Genomic DNA, 13,130 nt, shown 5'->3' with positions numbered 1-13,130 from the left:
AAATTAATCCCAACTTTATACCATATCTGTCCAAAACACTACCAAGTGACTTGCACTTGGTTAAGCAGGTTAACATTTGCGAGTTAGATTTTTTTTTGCACACGTATCAATACGTGATTGGTCAAATATAAAAGAAATCAAAATTGAAAAATAAAAATTGAAAATAAAAAGGGAAGCCACCCTAAACGCCAGCCACCTTAAAAGGCAGCTGGAATAGGGGACGGGTGGCCGAAATTCGATGGAAAAGGCAACTAGGCGGTCAAAATTCAATGGGGAAGGATGAGTGGTCAGAAATTGGTGTGGAAGGGCAGAAATTGAAGGGGATGGGAGAGAGACGGTCAGAATTCCACGGGAAAGGGATGAGAGGGCGGAAATTAGCAGAGAGAGAAGGGGGTGCAAACGACGGGGAAGGAAGGAAGCTTGTCGAAAACGACAGGGGTTGCCATCTGTTTGAGGTGGCAGGGGTTGCCACTTGCTGAGTAAGGTTTGAGTTTTTATTTTATTGAGTTATTTTTTATTTTTTTAATTTTTTTTTTGGACTAATCATGATTGATACGTGTCTAATAGCTTGCTTTATAAAATTCGATGATCGGTAGGGTGCGGATTGAGTATAAAGTTGGGATTAATAAAAAATAAACGAAAGTGGAGTATTTTTGACAAACGGAGTAAAGTTGAGATTAATTTGAGCAATTTTTCTATTATTGATTATTGATGATAATACTAACAAGATATTTAAAAATAAAATTAAATTAAAATTAAAAAAATCAAAACCAGAAGAAAAAGAAGATAAACTGTCCAAACCCAGCCAACGTGCAAGAACAACCATGAAAATTAAACCTCAATAACTTATTAACCTCTTCTACTACTTCATCTCAATTTCAAAAAATCATGTCAAAAACACCATTTTTACAATACTAATCATCTCTTCTATGAGCTTGTATTCAATCAATGGGAACTTTTACTAGTTGCGGCAGTCTTATTACTCTTAATTTCAGAACCACCATTAATGGGGTTCCTTCATTTTCTTCCAACATACACAGAAAACCTCAAAATTTCAATGGTAATTTTGGGTTAAAGTTTGATAATAATAACTGTTATTTGTGCCAAAAGGGGTTAAAGAGAAATTTGTTAAATACCCAGAAAAATAGGGGCTTGTTTGATCGATTAATGTGTTATAGTAGAGGTAGTGAAGAAGATGGTGATGGCGGAAATTCGGCAAATGAATCAAATTTGGCGACTAAAGAGAAAGAGAGAGTGGTGGAAGATAAAGAGGAGGGTGTTGCTGAGTTAAGGTCGGAAAATAAGTCCACTTCATTTTCTTCTTCGGAGGTGAGCACAATTTTTATATCCTACACTCGTGAGCATGATGCGCGTTATGCTCCCGGTTACGTTATGTTTTTGTTCATAGTTTCTTGAATGAATTTGTGGGGTGTATGCTAAAAAAAAAAATGTAATTTCATTATGTTTTAGTATTTGTTTTGTCTTGATGATTGAAAACATAACTAGTTGGTATGCCAATTGCTAATGCACCCTAAATATTGAGTGGTATCTGAGTTCAGTTGAAGAGGTGTATGCCTTACCATTATAGGATTTGAATGTTGAATTTCAGTAGTTTTAGTTGTGCAAGAAATTTGATGTATCTCCTCAAAAAAAAATGTAATTTGATGTATTTAGGGGAAGTGATTCTCCTTTGTGGAGCTGATCCTTACACTAGGCCTTTCGGCTTCGGTAGGTTGCTTAAGCAAGATGTTCCGTTAACTGATCGTGTATTAGTTGGGGAATCAATTTGTGATTTTAGAAATGAAAAGCCCTCCATATTAAATACCATGTACTTTAGAATTGGCAGTCATGGATTGCATAACATCATCAATTTACACTTTGTTAGGGGCCGGGATTTTGCAGGATATAAGAAGAATTCCTTAAGTAATTAGCCATACTGTTTTGAATCTTCCGATTGATTCTTTTATATGCCCTTGGTGGGAAGAAATCGAAATCCCATTAATATGATTATCTTTGCAGCCACCACCAATTTCTCCTGTAGGAACACCATACAACAATTTTCAAGTCGACTCTTTTAAGTTAATGGAACTTTTAGGACCGGAAAAGGTTGATCCAGCTGATGTGAAGCTGATAAAGGAAAAGTTATTTGGTTATTCTACCTTTTGGGTGACAAAAGAAGAGCCATTTGGTGATCTTGGTGAAGGAATTCTTTTCCTTGGGAACTTGAGGGGGAAAAGGGAGGATGTGTTTGAGAAGCTTCAAAAACAGCTCGCAGAACTCATGGGTGACAAGTACAATCTTTTTATGGTGGAGGAACCTAATGCAGAGGGTCCTGATCCTCGTGGTGGACCTCGTGTTAGTTTTGGTATGCTACGAAAAGAGGTCTCTGAAACTGGGCCTACGACACTTTGGCAGTATGTAATTGCTCTACTTTTGTTCCTTCTCACCATTGGTTCCTCAGTTGAGCTAGGCATTGCATCTCAGGTATGCTTAAATCCATTAATTCCTTGGCAACAATTATATATCCAGATTATATCAACCTTACTGTCACAATTGTGGAAATTCACAGATAAATCGTCTTCCTCCAGAGGTAGTGAAGTACTTCACAGATCCTGATGCAATTGAGCCTCCAGACATGCAGTTGCTACTTCCATTTGTGGATGCTGCTTTGCCTCTAGCTTATGGTGTCTTGGGAGTTCAGCTGTTTCATGTAAAGACATTATTTACCTTGTCTTTTGGTTCTTCATTTGGTTTTGATTCATGAGAAGGATTAAATTTAGCCTTTTATGCTCAATCTTAAAGAAATTACTCTTAAAACTGGAATTGAGGGTTTATGTACTTATTTCATAGCATCTTTTGTTTTTTATGATGACGCTAAAGGAAAGAGATTTTGTTTTATAACTTCATTTTCTTGGGTGGGTAGATATAAAGACTGTATCTTTCAGCTTTTAAGTATTTCAGCTAATACTCAACCACCTATTTAAGTTCCTATTGCATGGAGTTTTCTATCACCAGTCTCGTTAGTCTTGGGTCAAAGTCAATTACTGGAAACTGTCATACAATTTTCTGTAATCAGATGGTAGGCTAAAAGCTAGTTACCATTTGCTTACCTTGACTTATTTCCAATCGTATCTTAGATCAAAGTAATTGACAATGGTGAGCTGTGACCTTGTTGCATACTTGTATTTTTCTTATATTTAACTAAAGACTTTTTTTTCCCTTTCTGTAGGAAATTGGGCATTATCTGGCAGCTTTTCCAAAAAATGTGAAGCTTAGCATTCCTTATTTTATTCCCAACATAACTCTTGGTAGCTTTGGTGCAATCACACAGGTAAGAACACGTGCTTTTGTAAGCCTACTATTGAGCTCTCCACAATACCTCTGTAGTCAATAAGCATCTCTTACTCAAATTTTAACATTTCTGACTGAAATTTCAAACAGCTTTTCTATATAAAGCTGTCTTTCTTATTAATCCTCCAAAGGATAAAACCTACATAATCTGTATGATTCAGTAAGATGAAGATAATGTATTTATCAATTCACAAAAAGGGAAGAAAGGTTAAGGAGCTAAAACTGTCGGTCATGGAATTTTACCGCTACTTTAAAGATTTATAATGGACTAAGTCTCAATTGTAACCTGACTGATCTCTGCTTTTTACTAGAGTTAATTTTATTTTGTCTTTAGATAAAAAAAAGAAATAGCATAGATATGGTATTCCCTTTTAAGAAATGTGTTAGGCTGATTGTATGGAAATGTGTTAGCGGTTTCTTCTATATCTTTGCGTATTTGTTTGTTTGGTTGTTTGTAATTTTTGATAATACTTTACTTTATAGATGAGTATAAAAAATGCGGTCCTTAATTAGATCAGATCAAATAATTAAAATTCACATCAAACCAAATCAAATAGGAAAAATGAAAACTAATAATCCCACCTTTAGTGTGTCTTCCATAAACATCACACCTTTTCAAATTCCAGAAACAATCCCACCTTTGACCCCATCTTCCATTAACAATCCCTGACCATTTGGATTGTTTTGGTAACCGGTTTTCTTAGGTTATAAGACACATCAGATTTTAATAGGTTTATTCTATTTTTTAATAATTAAAAAAAAAAAAAAAACCAAAACCCCCTGCCCTAGCCCTCCGCTGCACCCCCCTCCCCATCCCTGCCCTTGCTTTCCCCGGCAACCCAACCTACCCCTCCAAAATACCAGAACTTAACCCCTAAAACCACCATCCTCATGCCCGAAAACACCATCAGTTGCACACCTCATCTATGACCATCAATTTCGCAAAGTCCTGGAGTTCAACGATAACATAATTTGAACACCCAATCTAGGCGTCCTTGCAACCAGAATTCGGCGACTAAGGAGTGGGGTGCGGCGGAGAGAGGGGTGCGGAATCTCGGGTAGGTCTTCGTGGTGGGGATTTTAGGGGTCGTTTCGGGTGTCTTCTGGTGGTTGAGTTTTGAGGGCTAGGGGGGTTTTTTTGGGGCTGGGGGTGGAGGTTTTCTGGCTGGGGCTTAAGTATTGGGGCTAAATGGTGTTTTTCGATGCTGGGTGGTGTTTTTTGTGGCTTGGGGTGGTGTTTTTTGGGCTGGGTGGTGCTTTTCGGGGCTTGGGATTGAGTTTTCTTGTGTTAGGTGGTTTTTTTCCAAGGTTGGGTGGGGTTTTTCTTGGTGGTTAAAGGGTTTTTGGATGTGGCTAGAGAGTTTCGTGTTGGGTGGGGGTGACCGTTCAGGTGTTGTCATGGTGATGGATTGGTTGCCAAGGAGAGAGTTCAAAAAAAAATAATAATAACCTGTTTAATAGGTTGTAGGTAAAAAGGATTGTTAATGGAAGAGGGAGGTCAAAGGTGGGATTATTTCTGAAATTTCAAAAGGTGAGGTAGTTTATGGAAGACACGCTAAAGGTGAGATTATTAGTTTTCATTTTTCCAATAAAATATTATTAAAATCAGATGAGATCACCGTATTTTATGTGAAGTGAACAAGTCTTTAGTTCTTATGTATGCATACCCCCAATATCTTTTTTTTTCCCAAAGGATTAGAATAAGCCTAGACTCATGCTGTACGGTTCCAACTTAAAAAATTAATACATATTATGTCATTCCACCAACATGGTCAACACCATAGGGGACCCAACCTATGATGGCTTACCAGTTACCAACTTACCATCTAGGAGTTTTCAATCTAAGTGATTAAGCACTATAGAAAATTAATTTTGCATGTGTACCATCACATAGGTCACATAATACAATAATTTAATTGTTTTTAGTTATAGTTAATCGTATAAAATTAGTTCCTTCCTAATATATTTTTAAGATCTATGTACTACCTCCGTTTCATATTAGTTGCAACTTTGGAATATTTACATCTCACAAATAATACCCCAAAGTTGAAACTAATATGAAACGGAGGTAGTTTAATTCCGATTATTCAATTTTCACATAAATGATCTTTGGAAGACTATTTGAAAATCTTTACTTTAACAAGATAATAACAACCATCATTAGAAATAAGAACCCAAATGGGACCAAATGATATGTGTATATGCTAAAACGGTTGCTTGAAAAAGGGAAGTAACAAGTCAATTTCCTTCCCTAAATCACATAATACACTTATACACAAATAATACGCATTATCTCATCAAAATATCGGTTTCATTTAGATTGATAAAAGTAAAATAATTACCTTATCAAGCTCGTATAACACACTAAGATTTTAATATCCACTAGTTTCTACTACCCACCTACAACTAAAACGAAATAAATTGGTATTAGTTACAATAAGCATGAATATCACGACCAAGATAATAAACATGTATATCATCATTAGTAATACGCCGAACATGCTAATGAATGATTAGATCAAACGTTTTATGCATTTCAATCAAGTTTAAGAAATCCCCTTTACTATTTTGATACAATCTCTCATTAGTACCATGAAATGCTAAATTATGTTTTGCAAGAAATTTCACGAATGAACAAATTCTCGACAAAACCTTTTACCAATGATCCTTTTCTTTTTCATTTTTTTTTATCTTATTACAACTTTAATTACAAATCATACCAAATTGCCATGTTCTTAAAATACTCCATACTTGTCTTATGCTCTTTTAATCTTATACTAATATGTGCCCAATCTTGACATATTTGATGGCCTTTGTTTTATTTTTGATTTTTTTTTAATATTTCATAACAAAAGTAGAAAACTTTATCAAGCTCTTTTGAATAAACACACAGTCTTTCTATTATAAGAGATATTTAATTAAACTCATTTTTATTTCACACACATTTGAGAGATTGTATTAAATGCATGTGTTTCCCTCTTTATTTTATAATGTGAAATATCTGTGCGTCACCACACTTACAAAAAAATTGGTACCACAACCCATTAACAAAACTTGGTAACAAAAAATAATGTTATAATTTTTCAATATCCTAGTAACCTAGACTTACTAAAGAAAATTATGATAAGTGCTCTTATAGGATGAGAACAATTCTTGATGCACAAGAGGTTTTGGAGATTGTTGAAAAATGGTACACCCAACTCCCAACATGAAGATGTGTCTAAATTCAACCAAACTGGAAAAGAATATTTGGAAAGCAAGATAAAAATAAATCATATGCACTTACTGCATGAAGGTTTGGATGATGATATATTTGAGAAAGTTGCTGATTTAGCTAGTTCTAAACAAGCATGGGATACTCTTAAAATCGGGTAAGGGAGGTTTGCCTTCAAACTCTAAAAGGAGAGTTTGAAATTCTTGTCTAGAAAAAAAATTCCATCTTTTCACAAGAATTTTATACATTATTAACCAAATGTAGAGGCTAGGTTAGTCAATCCTGCATAGTTTATAGAAAGTATTCCGTTCTTTGAATTCTAATCTCTTTAACCACATTTTTGGTTGCTTTTTAAACTCAAATAAGGTTTTGGATTCCATGACAGTTGATGGATTTAATGATTCTCTTGGAGCCCATGAGCATCAATGATAGAAAGGAAAAAAAAGAAGAGCAATAGGTTTTTAAGCCGAAATTTCCTTTAAACAATAAAAGATACACATGATAAGCATAAGTATCAATAAATGTTGTTGAGTTGTCGTAATGGCAATAAGGACGTGGTCAAGGAAGAGGGAAAGTGGCTTAAACTCCCAAAAGTATTATGGAAGTGAAACTTCTACTCTGGACATGGTAGATGAATGAATATTAAAAAGTTATAAACATTGCCATTTTCCATGGCAATGTTATTAAAAAGGGTGCCGGAAGAAACAAATCAAATCTTATTGAAGATAAAGTAGATGTAGAAGAATCAATCATGCTATTTAATCTAAAAATGATGATACTTATTGTTGTTGCGGTTTGAGATTGTGGTTAATGATTTGACTTGGGTAGTGTTTGATTGAAAGTTGAATTGAAGTGATTTGCATTGTTGGATGATGATGGATATTGGTTGTTGAATGTTGGCTTGATAACATCAATTTGGGATTGTTTCAAAGTAGTATGATTGGTTGTTGTGGATATTGAGTAGTAGCAAAAGTTGTCTGACATTGTTTGGTGGATCTTTCGGGTTGAATTGATGATGCTTTTTAAAGTTTTGGTGTGATAAAAAAGGTCAATTGTGAACAATTTGTAGCTCATAGAGGCCTTTTTTTTTACCCATAGTTGGTGGGCATTCTCTGATGATCATTTGTGATCAATTTTTGACCCAATAGATGGTCAATATTCAGACCTAATAGATGGTCGATTTGTCGTACCCATCTATGTTACTCGAACTCAGGTGGGTACGTTTTCAAGTGCCCGACTCGGACACTTGATTTTGTGAAAAAAATTCTATGAGTTTGAACTAAAATGAAGTGTCCAAGTGTCCTACCAAATTACCAAGTTGGTTCCAACATGGGTACTTGAGGTAAAATGAAGAGTTCAAGTAACATAGGTGCCCATAGAGGCCTTTTAATGTGATCCATAGTGATCTTTGTTGTGGCCCAATAGAGGTCTTTTTTACTGATCCATAGTGATCAAATTTGATGACCCGTTAGGTCCTTTCTTGCCCATTTAGGCCATTTCTCAGGGTTTTTTTTTTTTTGAAACTCATTTTCTAGTTGCATTGTCTCACATATCTTCTGATTCCCAAACACAATTTTTCTTCCATATTCATTCTCCTCTTGTTTCACCATTTACATTGGAGTTACGGTGTATTATTATGCAATTGGTGGTTGGTTTGCTTCTTGAATTTTGTGGAGTATAGGATAAGAATCAGCATTTTTAATGTTGTTTCTCAACTGAAAGTTGAGTTGTTGGAGATTGGTTTGGTTCTTGGTGCTTTTATGAGTTTCATCATTTTCAAAGAACAAAGGGATAGCCAGGTTCTCTTCCTTAAATCAATCGTTTCTTGTTCGATGGAGTTGGTTGTTTCTTGTGCAAGAATTATTGATGAGTATATGGTGATTATGAAGTGTTCTTTCGGCTGTGCCAGTATATATGAAGTGTGGCAGCAATGTTTCATTTTCTTATTCAGTATTGCATTGCAGTTTGGTGCAAAATTACGTGGTATGATTGTGGTGGTATTTTGAGGACATGGGACAGTGTACAACAGTAGTTATCTGGTGATGTTAATTCAACTGGAATTAATTATTTTGGAGATTGGTATTTTAGTCTCCAACAAGATATATACTCCATTAGTAGTTGAGCATGTCAAGGAAATGGTGGTCATGTTTCGGTGCCTTTTCAAACTACATGAATGAATGAAGTTCAAACTGGAATACTTTTGTAACCATTCCAGTTTGAAGGGGGATGTGGGAATTCATGTATTTTCTAAATCATGGGTATCAATTTTTTCGATCAACACTCTGTCTACACTAACTTTGTTATCTGGCTGGTATAAGAGAGTTGATGTTAGCAGATATATTATCTCACTAAGTACTGACAAGTGACAACAAGTTTATGAGTTCATGGTGTACTGCAGACTGCAAAGGAACTAGTTTGCTACATTTGGTTAAACATCCATTTCCAGTTTGATGGGGAGTGTTGTAATTTATGATTTAGTCACGTTGATTTAGTTAGTTTATGTTTTGTTATTAGCATTAGCTTGTAAATATAGATACTCTAAGCTTGTACCATTTCCATAACATAACAGAATAATGATAAACCTCTTGTTCTTCTGTCTTCCTCTCCAAGCTTTAGCATACTCTTCAATGGCTTCTTCTCTCCTACGTGACTTCCTTCCCCCATAAACATGAAATTTTGAGCTTGTGTGTGTATATTGGTTGCTGGTGTATGCACATGGCTACTATCAGATTCTACACACTGACAATCCTTTTTGTTTTCTTAGCAAACCTACCTAAATACTTTATTGCTTTAGATGCATTTAATTGTTCAGTAGTTTAGAAATAGCATTTTATGTAATAATATATAAATTTGACAAAAAAAACTCAAATCAGATTGGCTTTTTGTTAATAATAAAACCCTGTCACTAAACCCCTGATATTAATAAGAAATCTGCCTTAGCTTTATATACTTGCCTTTTCTGTTACTACTTGTGATGTAAAATGGATGAAGTAAAACTTGTACAATTTTTGTACCAGTATCTTCATTGTGCAATCATTAAAGGTGCAAAGAGTTGAATGCTGATTGGCTGACTTTTTTTTTTTTCCAGTTCAAATCTATCCTTCCAGATAGAAGGACTCAAGTTGATATTTCACTGGCTGGCCCCTTTGCTGGTGCTGCATTATCTTTGTCCATGTTTGCTGTTGGCTTGCTGTTGTCTTTGAATCCTGATGTCTCCGGGGTTTTTGTACAAGTGCCTAGTACCCTATTTCAAGGTTCTCTGCTTCTTGGACTTATAAGTCGAGCCACTCTTGGTTATACGTATGTCTTCCCCTGAAGTGCTTTTTTGAAACTATTGTTTTAATTGATTAGTAACTTTCTTAGTCTCTAGTATACCTGATACACTGGCGAAATTTTTTCTGGTGCTTGTTATATGTTCCATCTTTTTTACGGATTAGTAATTTGAAGAAATAACTATGTTACTGATATAGATGAGAAGATGACCCATATTAAAAATTAGCTTATTATCATCTCAAGGTTAGTGTATAGAGTGCCTAGGTGGCAAGTTGAAGGCATTTGGGGTCATACGCCTTTCGCTTTAGGCAGCTAGACTAGGAAAAGTGATTGTGATGAAATGTGGATGAGGCGCACCTAAGCTTACCCTCTGAGGTGCACAACCGTTTTTTCACAATTTTTGTATTTTTTTGGTATGTACACCTCATTTCAACTAGGCGCAGCTAGGCCCACTTAAGGCACAGGGAACTGTACAGATTGAACTTGTTTTAACATTGCTCACGGTGCAAGTGCAGCTCAGTTTTCTGAAGAATTGAGAAATAAATTCAATTATACTTTATATTTCAACTTTGTAATGCTCCTATTCTTAAATATTGTTGACTTGCTCTATGATAATGCAGAGCAATGCATGCTGCCTCAGTTTCAATCCATCCGCTTATGATTGCTGGCTGGTAAATTTCTGTGTTCCAATATCCCTTATATGTTTTCCACATATGCTTATTTACTACCTTTGTTTCATATTTTTTGCAACTTTGCAGGGTTCACGAACTCCTAGGCAAATTTTTTTTGTGAGTGTAAGATAGAGAGAAAAATAGGAATGCGTGTGATGAGGAGAGAGATAGAGAGAAATGACAGCCTAAAAGGAAAGAAAAAATTAGTTGCAAATAATGTGTAGCATCCATTTTTGGCAAAAGTTGCGAAAAATATGAAATGGAGGTAGTAATTGAAAATTTTAACCTAATCCTATTTGCAGGTGTGGATTGACTAGCACTGCTTTTAACTTGCTTCCAGTTGGGTGCCTTGATGGTGGGAGAGCAGTGCAGGTAATATATACCTTGGTCTCTTCTCTTCGCTGAACTACTTGGTTGACAAAATAAGCGAGCTAGGTTACTTGGCTTGAACATTTTGGATAATCCGATGTGTATCCTAAAATATGTCTTTGTCTTGGCAATTTAGGAAGCTTTGAAATGTTGTTATTCTTGATATCCGAGTGTCAAGGGTCTTCAAGGGTCAATATTATATTATAGTCCCATAACTTGTGTATAGTTTTCCCTAATTTCCTTGAAGAGTTCAATGATTCATTCATTTGTTCTTGTGGGTAACATAACATTTACTGATCAAGAGAGGTTCTCACTTTGGGCAAGATGAAAGGAGTAGGAAATTACACAGCCTTTTTTCAGTTTGGGAATCATTTGAATTGCTACCAGTTCTGTTGAAACTGATTTATGATTGAGAATCATTTAAACCTGCACTCTGGTTTTTTTATTCTTCTTCATACGTCTTAGTGGTCATGATAATACAAAAACTGATCATGGTGGTGATACGCTATACACTAACCAACCTAACTATGTTGGCTGTTCTACTCTTTTGCTTCATTGCACGTGCAAATCACTATAGTTGAACAAGAAAGTACTAAGCAACCAAAAGCTCCAGAAACAATGGAAGAGGTTATTACCTATGAACAATCTGTCAGCTCTTTTGTTTCATTTTTATTTTGGTGACATTAATTAATGATGTGAGTTTGAGGATTCATATTTCAGTATCCCAAGGTTTGTTAAATCGTGTTATCAGTTAATACACTGGAATTTAGTGTTGGGACTATCTGTTAACATCACATATGCCGTTTAAGGCGTTTATAACTTCAGTAATGACCAGGCGATTCTTTTTGCATCTTTAGTTCTTGAAGTATTTGTCTTCAGCGTGTCTTATTGCGCTAGAGAAATTGTGTAACAAGATTAAGTGATTATAGCTATGCCAGGTTGATTTTATCTTCTTTATGTGGTTGATTTAGTTAAGTGATTCGGCTGTTACAGCCTTCTCTACTGCAGCAATGTTCAGTGATAACCATCTTTGTACAAGTAGTTGGAAATATTTGCACAAGTCTCCCATTTTAGAAGATAGGTGATCTACTTGGGGTTGCTACATGTGTTTCATTATCGGCATTGATCAGGTGCCCTTTAAAGTAAAATGGTTAAACTAATTGTTACTTTAGTTGCTATAAATCAGGTTATTATGGTCTTCATGACTTCACTCAACCAAACTATTCTTGTGTCTTCTTCAAGTATTGTGGGATAGTTCAAACTTGTAATTGCTCAATGCTTTTTCAAATATCATTTTTACAGGGTGCTTTTGGAAAGAATGCACTCATTGCTTTTGGGTTGACAACTTACGCATTGCTTGGGCTAGGAGTGGTATGACTCTTCTTATATTCATTGAAAAAACTTGTAATTTGTTGATGTTCTATCACATGTGCCACAATTCTTGTTTCAGCTAGGGGGGCCTTTATCACTTCCATGGGGGCTATACGTGCTAATATGTCAGGTAAAATGCTTCACCTGTAAACTGGAACGATTATTCAGTCTTTTGTTAAACTAATGTATGTACTAACCATGTTCAGAGAACTCCGGAGAAACCATGTTTAAATGATGTGACGGAGGTGGGGAGTTGGAGGAAAGCTGTGGTAGTAGCAGCTACTTTCCTGGTTGTATTGACACTGCTTCCTGTTTGGGATGAGCTAGCTGAGGAGTTGGGTGTAGGTCTTGTGACCACGCTCTGATTATCTGTTTGCGACAAACTGCATTCTTAAGAACAACTGAAAATGAAAAATCATCTGCTTTTTGATTTGGAGTGTGCATATGTTAGCTAACACAGAGACTTTGTTCGTACATGTACGTTATTAAAGAATAAATGTCCAAGAATTATACAATAGATGTCAATATTTGGGATTAGAGATGTACAAAAATTTTGTAATTTTGATTTATATACTCAAGTATATTCATCATTCTTAGGAGTACCCCTCCTGAGAAGAGTCTCCTAATGGCCTCTTTTATATATATAAAAAAAAGTATATTCAGCATTCTCTTTTTATAGCTTTTGAAAAAATTAGTCTCCTTAACTAAAATAATTGAGGAGTTGGTGTTCGACTATTCTTATATATTTATTCGCTTATTAGATACATAGCTCATATATTTTTTATTCGCTTCTAAGGTACATAGCTCGGCTTCATAGAATCCTCATAATATAGTCGTATCTATGCTACTAGTAATATACTAAAGTAATATGCAAATAATTC

At 35.3% G+C, this 13,130-nt stretch overlaps 1 protein-coding gene across 1 annotated transcript; it reads left to right on the top strand.

The window, feature by feature from the left end:
• The first annotated feature begins 259 nt into the window (after nucleotides 1-259).
• LOC110688800 (probable zinc metalloprotease EGY1, chloroplastic) lies at nucleotides 260-12,830 on the top strand. The gene is made up of 10 exons (XM_021865556.1): nucleotides 260-1,329; nucleotides 2,020-2,484; nucleotides 2,570-2,710; nucleotides 3,230-3,331; nucleotides 9,654-9,865; nucleotides 10,459-10,509; nucleotides 10,812-10,881; nucleotides 12,181-12,249; nucleotides 12,329-12,379; nucleotides 12,456-12,830. The coding sequence occupies exons 1-10, from the start codon at nucleotides 949-951 to the stop codon at nucleotides 12,612-12,614; spliced, it is 1,701 nt and encodes a 566-aa protein (XP_021721248.1). The 5' UTR covers nucleotides 260-948; the 3' UTR covers nucleotides 12,615-12,830.
• The last annotated feature ends 300 nt before the right edge of the window (nucleotides 12,831-13,130 follow it).

Source organism: Chenopodium quinoa, unplaced genomic scaffold (assembly GCF_001683475.1).
Source record: "Chenopodium quinoa cultivar QQ74 unplaced genomic scaffold, ASM168347v1, whole genome shotgun sequence".
Lineage (NCBI taxonomy): Eukaryota > Viridiplantae > Streptophyta > Magnoliopsida > Caryophyllales > Amaranthaceae > Chenopodium > Chenopodium quinoa.
This window is presented reverse-complemented; position numbering and strand designations above follow the sequence as displayed.

Coding starts and splice junctions, on each gene's coding strand:
- LOC110688800 (XM_021865556.1), top strand. CDS start 949: ATGGGAACTTTTACTAGTTGCGGCAGTCTTATTACTCTTAATTTCAGA. Junction 2,485..2,569: donor AGCTAGGCATTGCATCTCAG/GTATGCTTAAAT, acceptor GGAAATTCACAG/ATAAATCGTCTTCCTCCAGA. Junction 10,510..10,811: donor CCGCTTATGATTGCTGGCTG/GTAAATTTCTGT, acceptor TCCTATTTGCAG/GTGTGGATTGACTAGCACTG.